Raw genomic sequence first — 18,986 nt, forward strand, 5'->3', positions numbered from 1 at the left:
TTTGGACCAGGGTTCGTATCCATGTCTGTGTGTCTGACTGGCTGGCTGGCTGGCTGGCGGCGTACATGGCTGAGTGGCTGATTTTCTTCGGGGGTTTTTTACTACCTTTGTGTATATGTGTGAAATTGGAGAAAGATATGCATGTATACTCGCTTCCGTGTGTGTGTGTGTGTGTGTGTGTGTGTGTGTGTGTGTGTGTGTTTCTGTCTGACTGTCAATCTCTATCTGGGTGTCCATTTGTATCTGTCTACCAGTCTACCTGTCTGTCTCTCTCTGTGGCGACTAACTAAATATTGCATCATTCTTTACGACATCCATTTTTCCGTCTGCATGTGTGTGTATGTGTCTGTGTGTGTGTGTGTGTGTGTGTGTGTGTGTGTGTGTGTGTGTGTGTGTGTGTGTGTGTGTGTGTGTGTGTGTGTGTGTCACTGCAGGAGGCAATAAACTAGAGCGTCTTAAACTGACCTTGTGGTGAGAGAAATCGTGGTAATAGGACTGGTAGTTGTGGTTGTGGTAGGGGATGAGGATGACGGTGGTGGTAGAAGAGTGCAGTAGTGGTGGTGGTGTTGGTGGTGATTGGATATGGTGGTGGTGGTGGTGGTGATGCGTATTTGACAAGTATCTCCGCGGCTTACCACTGACCTCGAGAAAATCCACGGACTAACCCTGCCATGTTATATTATACGGAGGAGGAGGAGGAGGAAGATAAATTGAATCAGAGGAAGAAAATAAAAAAGAAAGAGAAAAGGATGAAAAAAAAGAAATAGGAGAAGAACGAAACGAAAATAAGAAAAGGAATGAAGAAAAAGCAAAACGGAAAAAGGAGAAAGAAGATTATGTTACAGCACACACACACACACACACACACACACACACACACACACACACACACACACACACACACACACACAAACCCACACATCCATCCCACACACAAACATCGATCAGATTCCACTTCCTCCTCCTCCCCCCGTCAACTTAGGTTCGAATCCCCTTCCCCTTCCGGTCTGATCGCATAAGCGTGTCACCAGAGACCCGAGGATTTACGAAACCCGTCACCTTCTTTTGTTTATGCCGAGGACACAGAGGCACTACCCCCACCCCCCCTGCTCTCTCTCTCTCTCTCTCTCTCTCTCTCTCTCTCTCTCTCTCTCTCTCTCTCTCTCTCTCTCTCTCTCTAATGACCCGTCCATCAGGCATTATCATACAACCACCCCCTTCCCTCCTAACCTGAAAAACAGTGCAGATAAAGACATCCCACACGTCCTATATATAACACAGCGGCCAATGTGACGGAGATGCGCACTGGAGCCACGCGTATGCCCTAACAGCACCCGGGGACTGTGTGTGTGAGGGTTGTGTCAGAGGGAGGCTGCACTGAGGGCTGGGCGTCTGGTTTTCGTCAATATATTAAACGTGCAAAACACGTATATCTGGATTGCCTCGACTAGCCTCTGCCTCCCGGACTCTCCCTCTCCTCCTCTCTCTCTCTCTCCCCTTTCGTCTTGTTCCTCGTGTTTTCTCTTTCCCTTCGTCATTCATTCTGTCTGTATCTCTGTTTTCCATGCTCTCTTTTTCTCTCCCTCTCGATTCTTTTCCTTCTCTCTCCCTCTCTCTCCCTTGCGTCTCGTCCCTCGTTTTCTGTTGCCTTTCCTTCATCCTTCATGCTGTCTGTTTTATATTCTGTCTGCGTCTCTTCATTTTTCTTTTCTTCCCTGTTCTCTTTTCCCTATCTCTTTTCTCTCACTCTTTTCTTTTTTCCTGTTGGTAATTCTCTTTTCTCCTCCTCTTACTATCTCTTTTCTGCTCTTTTTTTCCGCCTTTTTCTCTATTTTCTGTATTTCGTTTTTACTATTTCTCCCCCTCCTTCTTTTCTCTTCCCTGCAATTCTTTTCCTTTATCTTTTCTCCTCATCTCATTCACTTTCTTACGATCGCTTTTTCTGCTCTTTTTCCGCCTTTTTCTCTATTTTTCTGTATTTCGTGTTTCCTCTTTCTCATTCTCCGCTATCAGTTTCTCGAGTGTCTGCTATTTCTCTCCCTCCATCTCTTCTCTTTATCCTGCAATTCTTTTTCTTTTATCTTCTCTCCATATCTTCATTCCCTCGTCCGTGCCCTATTGCTCAATGTTTCCTCTTTGTATGTCTTTCCCCTTCCTCCATTTTCTAATTTTTTACTGTTTCCCGTGTGACCTTTGACCTTTCTCTCTTCTTCCTCCTCATTTCCGCTTGTACAACCTTCCTCCTGCACGTATTTCATATTCACGGGCTATCCTCCTCCTCCTCCTCCTCCTCCTCTTCTCCCTCTCTCTCTCCGCCTCCTCCCTGTCTGTCTCCTGCCTTCGCTTCCGACCTACATTTCTCTCTCTCTTTCTTCCTTTATTTTCAGTCATTCCTTCTTTCACATCCATGCCGTTCTTCTTCTCTTTCTATATATGTTTTTCCTTTCCATTCCACGTCTCCTTCCTCGTCTCTTTCGTTATCTTCAAGCTCCTCCGACCTACATTTTCCTTTCTCTCTTTCTTCCTTTATTTTCAGTCTTCCTTCTTTCACATCCATACTTATCGCCTTCTTTTTCTACATATGTCTCCTTTCCAAGTCTCCTTCCTCTTTTCCAACTCTCCTTCCTTCCATTTATAGCTCCTTCCATCTCTCTCTCTCTTCCTCATCCTCATTCTCTCTGTTCCCACTCCTCTTGGCGTCGTCCCACTTCTCTCTCTATACCTTTCTCCTCCTCTCCTTCGCCCCACTAGCCACCACCAGCCTCCTGCCTCCCCTGACGCTATGAACCTCGCGGCTTTAATACAGACGACCCCCTCGACACGCTGCCCCGTCTAGCTCGCATCCAGCACCCTCCTCTATGCCTCGAATGCGCGGTGAGGTCGGAGGGAGACGACGAGGCGAATGAGACCGTTTTGGAAGGATGAAGAGCCGAGGAATAGACGAGGCAAAGACGTGTCATCCCCCGACGAAGCCTGCGAGGAGTGTCTGGACGAAAGGGGAGCGATCAATAGCCCCCACCTAGTGACTCCAGGAAGGCGCCGACCAGTTCAATCTCGGGGCCGCCAAAGAAGGGGATTGAGAGATGATGAGAGATGCCAATTGCTTACACGCCCCCCACCCCACCCCCACACCCCACACCCCCGCCCAAGAGTGAGCCGTATAGAGGGAGACGTTAATGGGCAAGAGAAGAGATTTAGTGCCGAGATGAAGATGTTTAGCGCCGTGTAGCGTCAGTTTCACGAAGACAAAGAACGCTGTGAAGGTCTTATGCAAGTGGGTGATGTAACCAGAGGGGGAGGGAGGGACCAGGAGGAAGGGACGAGGAGGAGGAGGAGGAGGAGGAGGCTGCGTGGGAGGAGCTGTAGGGGGATAAGAGAGGAGGAAGAAGAGGAGGGGGTACGTGGAGCTACCAGAGGGCGTAGAGGAGGTCGTATGAGATGAAAAACATGAATGCGGGAGCGGACAGCGAAGTGGCCGCTCTCGCTAAAAGGTTCTCAAGGATAAGCAAAAACATTTCCACTTTTACATAATTTTTTGGTATCGTCACGCGAGGAGATTCTTCCATATTAAGGCGGTATTTTTAGACGCTCCCGCCTCTCACAACAGCTATATCCAAATGCCGAAAACGAGCTTAGTCAGGTTTTTATGAGCGTTACATTAGGTTCATGGTACAGAAGAAAGGCCAAACTACCTCCAGGCCCGCAGTGTTACCAGATCATCTTATTCATCAGTGTCTATTTGCTGATTTCCATGCCATATGTCTATCGCACCTATACAGTTAAAGGTATTGAGTTATAGTATTAGTTAGTGCCAAAACCGTTGATTAGTGAAGTAGTGATGGGTCAGAAACGCGAAAATACAAGGTGCTGGGTATGACGATCTGGTAACGGTGCTCCAGGGTCATAAAACTACCCCTGGAAATGCCTTAAATCCCTACGAAAGCCTTGTCATATACGTGTAGGCTACCTGGGTGCCGAAATGTTTCAAAATACTGCCCTTAAACACACAGACATTTCCACTTTTAACCCTATTTGTATGAGTATCAACAGCAATTTGATAAGGCTAATAACTACCCCTGGAAATGCCCTAAAACCCTACGTAAGCCTTGTCATATACGAGTGTTACTTTAGGTTCATGATACAGAAGAAGGGTCAAACTACATCCAGGGTCATAAAACTACCCCTGGAAATGCCTTAAAACCCTACGAAAGCCTTGTCATATACGTGTAGGCTACCTGGGTGCCGAAATGTTTCAAAATACAACCATAAACACAGACATTTCCACTTTTAACCCTAATTGTATGAGTATTAATAGCAATTTAATAAGGCCAATAACACGTCTAATGCTTCACGCTGGTCTTGTAGTGGTGATCGAGTTAATAAGTCTGCACTTAATTATACGTAATGAGGTGTTCGATCCACAGCCGGGCTCATTAGTTAATTAGTTAGAAGAGGTGAGCTAATGATGTTACCTTGTTCGGTCCGGAGGGAAATTTGGATTCCCTTTACTGCGAAGAGCGTGGACCTTTAACTATCTAAACATTAAATTTTGGCATCTTGTATTATCCCCAAAAAAACTAAAGGTCGATAAGAAGAGCCCTCATGCGTGTTTTCTTTGTCATTCCACCACCAGGGCCATAAAACTATCCCCCATGCAATTGCCCACAACTACGAATGCCTTGTCAAATGTGTTTAGTTGGGCGCACCTAAATATACACTGGACGCCACGCTTTTTCCGTCCCATTACGTCTGACAAAGAGAGGACGCGTGTGGTGCATATTCGAGGCAGGCACTGAGGGAAGGAAGTGGGTGCGTGAGTTCCATGCTGCTGGTGGAGTGTTTCAGGCGGGAGTTATTTTCGTCTGACACCTGTTCCTTCCCACACACACGGCAGGTTTTGGTTACTGGTCTGGTTATTGGTACTCTACCCCTCCTCCCCTTCCCTCCCTTCTTTCTGTCTCCCTCTTGTTTAGAGGCTGTAAAATTTATCAGCTGCAATCGTCGCTTTTGCCGTTTTTAAGTTGTAAAATGGATTAAGTGCATTTCTCACCTATATATTGAGGTTGTAAAACGTGTTAACTGTGATAACCTATTTCATCGCTTAGAAGTTGTAAAATGGATTGACTGTATTTACCTTTCTGTCGCGTTGGAAGTTGTGAATTTGAGTAACTATTATCAGATCTCTTTTTACCGCCCGCAAAAGAATTTTGCGGAAGGTACTGTTTTCAGCTGTGTAAATTGGTTTGTTTGTTTGTTTGTTTGTTTGTTTGTTAGTCGTCTGTAGCGCGATAATTTATGAACCATTACAGCTAGGATGTTGAAAGTTCATAGGTGGACTACTAATGGCCCCCCACCGGACGAGTTCCACTTTCAAGGTCAAAGATCAAGGTCACTGAGGTCAAAAATGCATATTTTCACATTTTGAGCACTCCGACCAGAGGGTGTTGGCAGCGGGTGGTTTGCTCTCGTTAGAGTGTCCAATGTCTAGTTTTTATATGAGTTTGCGGACTTTTCTTTGTCTGTCGGTTGTTTGCAGTACCTTACTACTCATCGTTCTGCTCGCCAATCTAGTTTCGTCTGCCGTTTGGTGTAACTTTTTTTTTTTTTTACAACAAAAGGAGACGGCTCAAGGGCAACAAAAAGAGTGTAGAAAAAAAACCCCGCTACTCACCGTTTCCATTAACAAATAATTTTTCGAGCAACTTTACTTTTTTGCGATGACAGTGAGGTAGTATGTGACCTTGAACATCGCCATGGTCATTATTCCTTGCCCTTTACAGAGAAATTCAGTCAAATGCATCCGCACACCAGCGTTCCAAATTTGTATGTATCAAGACCAGTGAGATGTTCCGTAGCATAGCATGTCCAGAGATGGGTCTTTTTTTATTCCTCTAAGTTGTTTGTGCTTGGAATTCTCTGCTTTGTGAAATGTGCAGTACAGATAATGTAAAATGCATTCAAGTCAAAGAGTTATATTTTTCTTTTGCTGCAGCGGTAACGTCATCAAATTTAATTAACCATCAATCTGTAATCTCTTTTCTGTATTTATTCGTTATATATTTATTCATTAACAAGAACCGCAAATGAAAATATATATGTTGGAGGATATATTCCGTTCTGTTCACTCTCCTTTAATGAATATAGCGATTTTTATTTCAATTACCAGAGGATTTACTTTTTTGTTTGAGTTGTTTGTGATTGGAATTCGCTGCTGTGTGAAATGTGCAGTACAGATAATGTAAAATGCCTTCAAGTCAAAGAGTTATATTTTTCTTTTGCTGCAGCGGTAACGTCATCAAATTTAATTAACCATCAGTCTGTAATCTCTTTTCTGTATTTATTCGTTATATATTTATTCATTAACAAGAACCGCAAATGGAAATAGATATGTTGGATGATATATTTCGTTCTGTTCACTCCCCCTTAATGAATATAGCGATTTTATTTCAATTACCGGAGAATTTACTTTTTTGTTTGAGTTGTTTGTGCTTGGAATTCTCTGCTATGTGAAATGTGCAGTACAGATAATGTAAAATGCATTCAAGTCAAAGAGTTATATTTTTCTTTTGCTGCAGCGGTAACGTCATCAAATTTAAATAACCATCAGTCTGTAATCTCTTCTCTCTATTTATCCGGTATACATTTATTCATTAACTAGAATCGCAAATGAAAATATATATGTTGGAGGATATATTCCGTTCTCTTCACTCTCCCTTAATGAATATAGCGATTTTTATTTCAATTACCAGAGGATTTATTTTTTTCCCCTCGACAAACCGTTATCAATATGAAGCTTACCGTTTTGTATCGGCGCGTGGGTCTGGCTGCTCGGCGCCCTTCGGCCATGCAGATGAGATATACGTGTTCTCTGGTCACGTGGCTCATTCACAACACATCCGTCATAGATACATGTGCGTACGTATGGCTCTCTTCGTCCGCTCTCTCCGTTTGGAATTCTTGTGTGAGACCGTTGCGGACGTGGTCTATGAGGCGTACACATTTTGGACACGAAAAGCACACGAATCACAACAATTAGAGACTTTCATATAGTGTTGTTTTATTCTCTCTGTTCTCTTTATCTTTCCCTCTTCATATCTTCCTGACGTAAAGGGAAAGCTGGGAATTCATATGTGGGTCCGTTGCTGGCGTGGTCTGTGAAGCGTACAAATTTTAGTCGGGAAAGGAACACGAATGATATACTTTAGAATTTTCTTTAAGGTGGCTTTCTTGTTTATAGTCTCTACCTTTTCATACCTTCTTGACGCAAAGGGAACGCTGGGAATTCATATGTGGGTCCGTTGCCGGCGTGGTCAATGGGACGTACAAGTTTTAGTTAGGAAAATTACATGAATAACACCCTTGGAGATTTTCATTTACCCCTCTTGTTTTGTCTCTCTCCCGTTCCATTCCTTCTTGACTCAAAGGGCACGCTTGGTATTCATGTGTGGATGTCCTGGTCACGTGGTCGAGGCATGCAAGCGTGTACATATTTAGTTCACTTATAAGACAACATCCCTCAGAGACAAAATTAATTAGAACCTGTTCCCTCCCGTAGCCAGTCCTTCTTGACATCAATCACACTCTAGCATCCATGAGGGGAGTTTGTTAATCAGTTTTCCTTCTTTTTCATGGGTAAGTTACCAAGGAAAACGACCACCCTTACCGCGAAAATAAGCTTCACTACCATTTTAAGTACCACGAATTTCTTGAAAGTGGCAATAATGAGATGAATAGGCCACGTAATTAGTGAGGATGCTGTCTTTTCCTTCTTCTTCATGGAAAACGACCACCCTTACCGCGAAATTAAGCGTCACTACCGTTCTAAGTACCACGAGTTTCTTGAAAGTGGCAATAATGAGACGAATAGGCTACGTAATTAGTGAGGATGCTGTCTTCCTTCTTCTTCATGGAAAACGCTCACCCTTACCGCGAAATTAAGCTACACTACCGTTCTAAGTAGCACGAGTTTCTTGAAAGTGGCAATAATGAGACGAATAGGCTACGTAATTGAGGATGCTGTATTTTCCTTCTTCATGGAAAACGCCCACCCTTACCGCAACAATAAGCTTCACAACTATTCTATTAAAAGTGCCAGAAGTCTCTTGAAAGGGGCAATAATGAGACGAATAGGCTACGTAATTAATGAGGATGCTGTCTTTGGAATAGCATTGGGAAATGTCTGCCACAGCGAAATTAAGAACAACCGTTCTAATACGCACCGTTTAGTCTCGAAAGTGTCAATAATGGACATATAGGCTACGTAATGGTGAGGATGCTGTAACTCTTCTTCATGGCAGCAACGTTTTAGCAAAGGTCATCATCATCATCATCAGTAGCACGAATTTCTTGAAAGTGGCAATAATGAGATGAATAGGCTACGTAATTGAGGATGCTGTATTTTCCTTCTTCTTCATGGAAAATCCCCACCTTTACCGCGAAATTAAGCGTCACTACCATTCTAAGTACCACGAGTTTCTTGAAAGTGGCAATAATGAGATGAATAGGCTACGTAATTAGTGAGGATGCTGTCTTTTCCTTCTTCTTCATGGAAAATGCCCATCTTTACAGCGAAATTAAGCTTCACTACCGTTCTAAGTACCACGAGTTTCTTGAAAGTGGCAATAGTAGGCCTAAGTACTTTAATTATTTCTGCATTTGTTTACCTTCTTCATGGAAAACGCCCACCCTTACCGCAACAATAAGCTTCACAACTATTCTATTAAAAGTGCCAGAAGTCTCTTGAAAGGGGCAATAAGGCAATAATGAGATGAATGCGTAATGAATGAGGATGCTGTCGGTGGAATAGCATTGGGATCGAGTGTCTGCCACGGCGGGAAAGGAGAACAACTAATGCGCACCGTTTATTGATTTACTTGTTTGTTTATTTATGTATTTACTTTACTTATGCATTCACTTCACTTTTAAGCCAAGCACGAGTCAGGCATGTCAAATGTGGGTGTCTCGAAACTTAAAAGTGCTTCATATTATTTTGCTTATTCGCCTGTTTCTTTCTGTTGATTTATTCACTTGTTTGATTATCTATGTACTTTTTTGCTTATTTCTGCATTTGTTTACTACTGCGAAATGGCCTTAAAATGTTTTGTTTGCCTGGCCGTTTTTTTGTTTGTTTATTTACGTGTTTACCTTTATGAAATTGCTTTATATACAGTTGTTTTGTTTGTTTGTCTTCCTTTCTGTTTATTGATTTACTTGTTTGTTTATTTATGTATTTACTTTAATTATGCATTCACTTCACTTTTATGCCAAACACGAGTCAGGCATGTCAAATGTGGGTGTCTCGAAACTTAAAAGTGCTTCATATTATTTTGCTTATTCGCTTTTCTTTCTGTTGATTTATTTACTTGTTTGTTTATCTATGTCTTTCCCTTTATTGTTGCATTTACTTTACTTTAAGCCAAGCACGAGCCAGGCATGTCAAATGTGGGTGTCTCGAAACTTAAAAGTGCTTCATATTATTTTGCTTATTCGCCTGTTTCTTTCTGTTGATTTATTTACTTGTTTGTTTATCTATGTCTTCCCCTTTATTGATGCATTTACTTTACTTTAAGGCATCCCCGTGAGTCAGACATGTCAAGTGTGGTGTCTCGTTCCAGCGTCACGCCCATCAACGTGGAGGATCAGCTCTTCGATATGTTCAAGGACGAGACTGACAACACCGTCCACATGGGGAAGTTCCTGGCCGTAAGTACTTAATATTTATAGGTCGGTATTATAAGACAATTTCCCTTCTCACATCATCTCTTGCTAAAGGTCAAAGAGGGGATCAGTCGGGTTCTTAATGAGCGTTTCTTGAGGTTCACGGTGCAGAGGAAGGGTCGAACTACCACCAGGGTCATAAAACTACTCCTGGAAATGCTCACAACTCCTACGAAGTGCTTGTCAAATATGTGTTCATGACATGCCTGACTCGTGCGTGGCTTAAAAGTGAAGTGAATGCATAAGTAAAGTAATTACATAAATAAACAAACAAGTAAATCAATAAACAGAAAGAAACAGCCATATTGTTTTGTATTTTGGTCTCTGGATACATTGCAGTAACTAATCGCCTTCGGGAAATTAAACGTACTTCAATACAATTATGTAAAAAGTTTGTGAGCGCTGTCTAGCACATCGTTAGGTTAGACTCAACGTGACTTCCGCCCCGCTCTCATAGTTGCACTCAGGGTTGCATCTTCTATAATCATAAAAAAATATCCTAACCTGTCCTTATCCAAGCCTAGTGGATCACCTGGCTGTCCTCCTTTGTCAGTTGTTAAATGAATCAACACACTGTCGGAATTGCATCACCTGGAAAAGAAATCAATTTTAACCCAACCTGTCCTAATCCAAGCCTAGTGGGTCACCTGGCTCTCCTCCCTTGTCAGTTGTTAAAAGAATCAACACACTGTTTCATTATTACGTGTACGCCACTCTCCAAAGCACCCAGGGTTACATCACCTAAAAAAGAAATCAATTATAACCTAACCTGACCTAATCCAAGCCTAGTGGATGACTTGATTGTCCTCCTTCGTGCAGGCCCTGACGGAGACTGGGCTGCGGAAGACGGACCCTCGCCTGATGGAGCTGAGGAACAACCTGATGGAGGTCCACACCACCATGGACGACCCGCGACACTCGCTGCCCACCTCAAGCTCCATCGACAAGACGACTTTCAAGAGGTAGGGAGTGAGCGCGTCTGTCTGTACCACTGTCCTCTGTCACAGCTCCGAGGCCTGAGTCTGTTAGGGCGGGGGCGAGGCCAAAAGTTGCTGAGGTTAGTACAGCGTTGACATCAAATAAAGTCTTTTCACCCACGGATCTTGTATTCCCAGGAGTTTGTGAGTGCGTGGTTAGGAATGACTCGCACTTTACTCTCGAGAGTAGAGTCTCTGTACAGAAACTAATAAATGCCAGGATGCCGTTTGAAAGCTCCTGAGTGTGGCCCTGCTGGTGGTGGTTCTGTATGGTCTTGGTGAGGTGTGCCGAGGCTGGTGACAGCACCACACTGCCCCGAGGATAGTCACCCACAAATCCAAGCTGCCTGTCACTCCAAGAGGTGAAGATGCTTTTGGGGGTTGACACCATATTGTGTGGGCTCTACAAGACTTGTGTTGTCATATATATATAATTTTATATATATATATATATATATATATATATATATATATATATATATATATATATATATATATATATATATATATATATATATATATATATATATATATATATATATATATATATATATATATATATATATATATATATATATATATATATATATATATATATATATATATATATATATATATATATATATATAGAATTTATAAAGAGGCAAGCTGGTATGCTTTTAATGAGTGCCCTGGATATCATCTTTAATGAGTGACGTTGGCAGACTTATTCGAGGGGAGCATTAAAGACTACAGCCCTGAGTGAGAGGAAGGTCAGGGAATAAGATGAGAGCCAGGAGCATACAGCTGTGTATGGCTGCCAGCTGGACTCACAGTTATATGGTACAGGAGCATGAGGGAGAGAAGGCTGCCAGGCACTGACAGACAGCAAACCAGTTTGACTCTCAGAATAGTAGTATTACAGACACAGTTCTTCAGCATCATTATCTTAATAATACTAGCAATAGGTTTTGCGTCCCACTAATACACATCCCAACTAATTTATTTGAAAAAGTTTAGTTGTGGTATTATATATTGTGTATTGATAAGTAGGATCAGGAAAATAGGACTTATTCACCCCAGTTGTTGGTAGCTTTGATATTGTGACTTTTTTTCACTAACATGAGGAAAGCAGGAGCCAGTAGGTAATACTGATCCTGAGAGTACACCGCAGCACATAGAAGTAACCTGATCAGTGTGCTTTTACAGTCTGGTAATTAGCTGACCCACTAGTGTTATGTTTAGCTGCCATGTGTAGAGCCAAAAGCTACACATGGCCCCACTAGGTGCCCCCAGTGCGATGGTGTCCACAGGTAATGCATGACCCCGTACTGGCGTGCCGGGTGCATGAGTCTTGTAGTGAGTGTGCGTGTGTGTGTGCAGCAGGATGTACATATGCATGTGCAGTCACCTCATGTGGCTTACTCCCAATAGGACCATTAGTGGCCACTAGAGGATAGCCTCAGAGTTTAGTACTGTGCATTTTTCATAAAACACAATACAGGACTTCTGCATTGCTTTCTTTATTTTTTTAATTAATTGTTTGAATATTGTTTAATATAAAAATATTAACATAGCCACTAAAGCTTGCACTTCCATAATCCTCACCCTGCACTTGTTATTTTCTTTTATATGTTATTGTTATGAATACTTTCATTATCATTATTATTTTCATCATTATTGCCTTCATCATCATCTTGATCATTCATATTTGTTATTGTTATTATTATTTACATGTTGTCTCCATTATATTAATTTTCTACTCTTCTTGGCAATGACCTCTTTCCAGGGAGGGCAGCCCTAGGGAGTGTGGTAGGAAGGCAGCAGCTGGCAGGGCTTTTGTTTGTGTATGGTTTTGCACTGGAGTCATGTTCGTCACATCATGATTGTTAGATGTGTAGATGGTGTCATACAACCTTTTCATATCATTTTTGAAAGTTTATGACATCTCTGTAACAAAAATCACATTTGATTCACTTTAGTGCACTGCTTTATTACTTATTCTTAATATCCAGCTGAAACAAAAAAAACTGACTGGTGACAATGTAAAATCCAATCAGATATGATCTTAATTTTAATTGAAATATTTCAGCCATTGGGAAGTTGTCGCTTAACACATACAGAGAGACCTCATGTTGATTTTTGTGCAGTTTTTAATGTTGAAATCTTTAGTTACAGTTTTTCTAAGGGAAAACCAAAGCCTTCATGTGTGTGTGTACCTATGTAAGGCTTGGGCAACAGTGGTCTAAAGTGTCAGATTGTGTTGTGGTGAACAGGGACCGGCACAGTCGTTCCCAGAGTCCCTCAGTGAATGGGTCTCCTCGACGCTCAGTCCCCATCGTGTCTCCGACCTCAAGATGGCTCGACAGACAACAGTTCAAGAAGTATGCACTAGTCTGCCAACAGGAGTCTCACTTTGGCACCTGCAATGCTTGTTTCCATACACTTTGCTGCATGAATCTTTTTAGCAGCAGCATACACAATACATGCAGTAAAGCTGAGGTCAATTTAGTTAATCAGAATACATACCTGAAACAGCTATTCGTCCTGGACACCATACTTCCTTACTTCTAGAGATGGAATTTCTTAGTAACTCAGTGAATTTTACAAGTAAGACATGCTTGTATTTGGCTAAGAAAGGACATTACCTGCCTCATATTCATTCAAGTCTCAAGACTCCAGGTAATAAGTACATTTGCATGTTGCCATGGCAGTCAGAGGCCCACGTATGAAACTTATTCATAATATTTCAGTTGCTACTCACATGCAGAAAACATGACTCACACAATGTAGAAATTACTTTGCTGCTTCTACTAATTATTCTGTTGTCCTCCAGTCCCTCCTACCTCCAGCTGTGTTGTGTGATCTGCTTGGCTTACCCTCGGGCATTAACAGCTGTAGACAATTACAACGCTTCCAGCTTCACATTGCTTTGTCTGCATTCTTTCTTATTTACTACATTCTATAACACAAAAAATCATACAGATATGGTACTTAGAAAACTGATACTTTATGTTTGCAGTGGTGGGCGGGGCAACTCCCCAAGCCCCCCCACCCCCACCCCCGGCGTGTGCCTGTATCAATCAGTTAACTGACAGTTTGAAATGTGAAAACATGAGAAGGTAGTGTTTAGGAGCCTATGGAGGGAATGGATTGAAGATTATGGTTATTTACTTTTTATCATGGAACGAATAGGAGTGAGGGTGATAAAGGTAATATTTTTGCATTTGAGAGTGGAGGATGCATTCAGTTTACCAATGTTAGAACAGAAGTATCATAAAAGCAGTGTTGAAAATGTCAAGAGATGTAACACTGCATAAGACACTCTCCCCTTACATGCATGGTGAGAGAGAGAAAAATTGGCAGCAAGGAAACAGAAGGTGGAAGTGTGCTAAAGTTAATTTATCACTAGCTGGATGATGAAATTGCCAGTTCAAATTATTAGTGAAGGACAGGCCAGAAATGTGTATGTGGAGGGTATGAGAGTGTTCCTGACAGTGAAAGTATAGTGTCTGGAAGGCTGCATAGAGTGTTTACCACGTACAACATCCGCCATCCACCAAGTAGGCCAGAACAGCTTTGATGTGTTGATCAAGTGCATGTGTTTGTGTTGTGTTCTTTGCAATCAGGGGCTGTGTTGTGTGCTTACTTCTGTAAATGCTATTATACCTTTAACTTATTTTCTTTGCTTTTTAATAGGCGATCAAGTATTAAACAGTACACAAATCTTTTGCCAAAACAAAACATTGGGGTGTAATTGAAGGCAACATGGTTATCACAATTTTACAATCCTCACCTTTAATTATTGACATGATAGACAAAAAAATGTCCATATATGTATACACGTTTAATTCCTCCAATGTTTGATTTAGGTCTTACCAGCTGGTATCAGTTCCTTTTTAGTGTATCAAGAACCATGTTCCAATACAAAAAATCCTGAACCGTATTTCAAAGTACATACATACTTAAATGGAAAGCTCCAAACATAATACCACTATGAAATCTCCAGACTTATTGATATTTCCAACTTTAGTTTAGTCAAGATATGTAGTGCAGCATCCTAGGAAATATTTGTAGTTTCATTGTATGCCTGTAAGAAGGACAGAGCTAACTTAGTGTCAGTAGTCTGTAAAGGCTCGGCCACTAACTGTGCTCACGAATGGAAGGAGACGGAGGTATTGGCAGACACCCCCTCTAACACCATCACTGCCTGCACTTCAATACCCTACAGATGCAAACACCATCAGCTTCTTGTGGCTCCTGCAGACCAGCTGTCAGCAGTAAAATGATAAATGATATTGATTTGCTAAATTATCCCTCATGCAATATACATTTTCACTGTTTGTGGTGTGTGTGTGTGTGTGTGTGTGTGTGTGTGTGTGTGTGTGTGTGTGTGTGTGTGTGTGTGTGTGTGTGTGTGTGTGTGTGTGTGTGTGTGTGTGCAATTCACTACCACGTCCTGATCATGTGTTGCACTCGTGATCGCCGGCAGGTACCCTCCCGACATGAGCAAGTGCTCTATATCGTCGATCTATGTGTGTGTGTGTGTGTGTGTGTGTGTGTGTGTGTGTGTGTGTGTGTGTGTGTGAGCTTTAGGATATGAAAGTTACGTGGTTTGGATGTTATGCTGCATAATGTTGAGCTAAACTATATAAAAATACAGTATTTAGTTCTTTTTAAACTAGTACCTAATTGTGAACATCAACATGAGACTTTACATAACATTACCTCTGCATCCAAGGGACTGACTTTCCTGTGATGTGTTTTAATATGTATTTTCCCCTTTATCTTTAACGACTACCCCTTTACTAACAGGCTAAGAAATCAACACTACTGGATTATGATAAAAAGGTCAAATTTTGAGTGACTCATGAGAAACAGGATGTACTGTGATTTGGAACATCTCATCAAGTTATAACAATAACAGTTTCCCTTTTTACCATTAACATGTCATGTTTCTCTTCATACCATTATTATTACCACTAACAGAACCAAATTATATAATCACCCTTCTAAATGTTTCCCTTATAGCTGCATGCATGCGTCTTGCTTCCCTGGTTTAATGGGCAGCCCGTGTTTCCCTGTGTTCGGCCTTTGTGCCGATGGTTTTCTAGTTTATTGTGAGAACTGACTCACACAGTCTTGAAAGACAGAATCTGCATGCTGGAATCTTTGCTGATTTTGACTGGTTTAAGTTCAAGGGTCACAGCAAGTGCCTTTCCCAGTTTGCCGAGATGGTTGCCCAGTGAGGTCTCATACATACTGGTATGAAATATAGATTGATTTATTGCTACAGTTACTGAAGTCTTTTGAATTCAGCCTTCCATATCTTCTTAACTTTACCTTTGAAAGTTTTAGTTCCTTTTCAATGCGTTGTATGTTGTGCTAGAGAGTACATATTCAGTTCTAGTATTACTGAAGCTTGAATTTTTTCTGTTAAAGTAAGCATGTTAATTAATTATAGTGTTGCATTTCTGAGCTGTATGAGAAATGTTTATACACATTTCATATTCCCATTGTGTTTGTATACACAAAACACACACACACACACACATGTACATATTTCATATTCCCATTGTGTTTGTATACACAAAACACAATTTTTTTTTTTTTTTATTTTTTTTTTTTTATTAAGACAAGTACACAGTTCATAGATCCCTCCAGATGATGTATTGACTCCTTGTAGCCCGGCCCTTTGTGTCCATAGAGTGCTTGTCATAACCATCTCAAGCTCCCATCATAAAGCATACAACTCTTAGGTAACTTTAGCCCCAAAAGCACTGCACTATGGGTAAATATTGGCTTCTGTCAAGAAACTGTCTTGAGGCAAGAAGATATTATAGCATATTCCAAGACAAATATGGTAATGCAACTTCTACTTCTCAACAAATACTAACAGGTGTATGGTTTTAAGTTTGGATGTGTTCCCATGATCTTCATTGCTCCAAGTAACACTGTAAATCATATTAGAAGGAACATCAGTTGGAATGAGATAAATGGACTTGGAGAAATAACCGTCTGCATGCGGCATATCTAACGTTTTAAGGTGGAGGTTTACCCTAAGTAATAGGTGTATATACACCTATTTGTATAATTGAATATTAATTCAGTTGTGTTGTAGACAATTCAAGAAAGAGTATTGTGGGTCTTACAGTAAACCCATTGTAAAAGTTACCCAAAGCTTTTCTTTTCTCTCATTTCATTCAGGTGTCAAGTTTTGATATAAACTACCTTTTAGAATAGTCTTCACTACAGAAGCATAACTGTATATATTAAAGGTGAATGATTAAACTATCTCATCTGTTTGAATGTTTAACATAACCATTTATGGTTGTTCACATTATCACATGAAAATAAGAATTTTGTTGTCTTATATAAATCATCTCAATTTTCCTCCAGAGTGATACAGGACAACATTGTGCTCATATCACGGGCCCTCAGACACCAGTTTGTCATCCCGGAGTGGCACGAGTTCACGCAGCACATTGAAGAGTTCTACTGGTCCGTCAAGACTCTCACAGGAGGCAAGGTGGGTATAGTAGTGATGCTCCTCTGCATGCTTAGACTGAAGTGTTTATCTGAACTCTAAACATTTCTGTGCCTTTATGGTGATGAACTTTGATTATATGTCATTACCATAAACCTTTGTTAGTTAAGAGATTGCAATAGAGGCATCCAGTTTAGAATCCTACTTTTTCATTCATAACTTTCATGTACTTTCTATTTTTACCTTGGCAATGAGCAAGTAAGAGATTAAATGTTCCAGGCATCAGAGGCTATATGGCACTACGGTCAGATGGAGATAGACAAGGTGAAGGGAAGGAGACAGTGACATATGTAAGATGGTGTATGGGAGCAGTGATAGGATAAGCAAGAGAAGGAATGTAAGCTATAATAGGACAGTAGAATGAAATGGAGGGTATGAGTTCGTTAAAGAATTTATGGTAACTTAGGAAACGTGGCATAATTCTGCTGTAGCACCTTGAAGACAAATGGCAGGAGAATTAGGTAGATAAGGAAAAGCTGTAGCAAGGGGAGATAGTGAGGGCAGGGTTGGACGATGTGGTGGATGGAAAAAGGGATGTTACTGATCGGACAAATGGCCTGGGGAGAGTCATGAGGAGGGAGTAAGGCTAATGTGTCCTATGTATATGCAGATGTGTGAATGCTGTCTCCCACCGACTGTTCTTGTGGTGCAGATTTGACAATGGAGAGAAAAAGTTTGATTAAGTGAAGTTCATTATCAGAGACAGAACAAAAAGACTAGAAAATTTCCCTCAAACTGATGCCCAAGTTTTAGGATGAATATTGTATTATGACTCTGAACATACAACAATATGTATGGAAAAGTGGGGGAACTCTTAATAAATAAAGCAGATATGGTTATTAAACTTAGATGCATCATGTACTTTACCACAGAGGATTGTTTTACTCTATCACTATAGTATTGTAGCGTTCTTTCTATGGTCTGGTGTTTATGGGTGTCGCTACATCCCTTTTTGACGACCACTATGGTTGTGACAGTATGGGGAGGCTTGTGACCAGAAGGGTTGTGGGATTAATTATGGAAGGTGGGAGGATTTCCGCGTGAACCACTTTTGAGACAATATTTAGAAACTGGATGGTGATAATGTACTATGGGGGGGGGGCCATGTGTAAGGGTTCAGTAATCTCAAATGAGCGGGAAAACAGGCTCCAAATGACACTCACAGTAAGGTTTTATATAAACATTAATTTTCATTTTTAAAGGTTAGCGGAGTACTAAGACAAACCACGAATGACTGACAGGCTGTATGCCTCTAATCTAACTAGCTATCGGCACAAGGGAGACGGGGGAATACTTATAATGCTTAGCTCTTGTTGCTGGAGGAGGAGAGGCAGGAGCTGGCGTGAGCGTCGGGCTCGGCAGGGGTTCGTCCACGATAGGAATGGGCGGTCCTGGTGATGGGCGGCCGCTTGGTGTGGAGAGGCGGGCGCTGGTCGTGATGTAGGGAGCAGCTTAGGGCAGTGGTATGACTGCCACCAGGCCAGTCGATGGGCAGGTTACACCGCCGTACAAGTTCCCATCCTGTAGTCCGTCTCACACCAGGCCGTGGGTGGTTTTCGGGGGTGGGGGGGCCTGAGTGGAGAGATGGACACCTCTCACTCAACTCCGCTTTCACGTCCCTTCTCCCGGCTCTTGTTCGGCCTGACCAGCCCGCTTCTCTATCTGCTCTCTGTGGCATCTCGCTGCCGCCTCTGCTCTCTCGCGTCCCCCAAGTTTCCTCTCGCTGCAGTGGTGCTCGTCTCCTCACTTTCTCCCAAGCTTTTGCC

The 18,986-nt window shown here is 41.7% G+C and overlaps 1 protein-coding gene across 9 annotated transcripts in view; it reads left to right on the plus strand.

Moving 5' to 3' along the window:
* The window catches only part of LOC127002482 (glutaminase kidney isoform, mitochondrial-like), an 88,180-nt gene that overhangs the window by 31,015 nt on the left and 38,179 nt on the right, over positions 1–18,986 (plus strand). For 4 of the 9 annotated variants that reach the window (XM_050868489.1, XM_050868486.1, XM_050868527.1 and 1 more), the window contains exons 3-6: positions 9,570–9,702; positions 10,537–10,679; positions 12,950–13,057; positions 17,073–17,202. In XM_050868489.1, the coding sequence (XP_050724446.1) occupies positions 9,570–9,702; positions 10,537–10,679; positions 12,950–13,057; positions 17,073–17,202 (514 nt within the window). The remainder of the gene's footprint in view (positions 1–9,569; positions 9,703–10,536; positions 10,680–12,949; positions 13,058–17,072; positions 17,203–18,986) is intronic. The other 5 variants (XM_050868549.1, XM_050868501.1, XM_050868538.1 and 2 more) reach the window with 2 other exon arrangements.

Source organism: Eriocheir sinensis, chromosome 2 (assembly GCF_024679095.1).
Source record: "Eriocheir sinensis breed Jianghai 21 chromosome 2, ASM2467909v1, whole genome shotgun sequence".
Classification (NCBI taxonomy): domain Eukaryota; kingdom Metazoa; phylum Arthropoda; class Malacostraca; order Decapoda; family Varunidae; genus Eriocheir; species Eriocheir sinensis.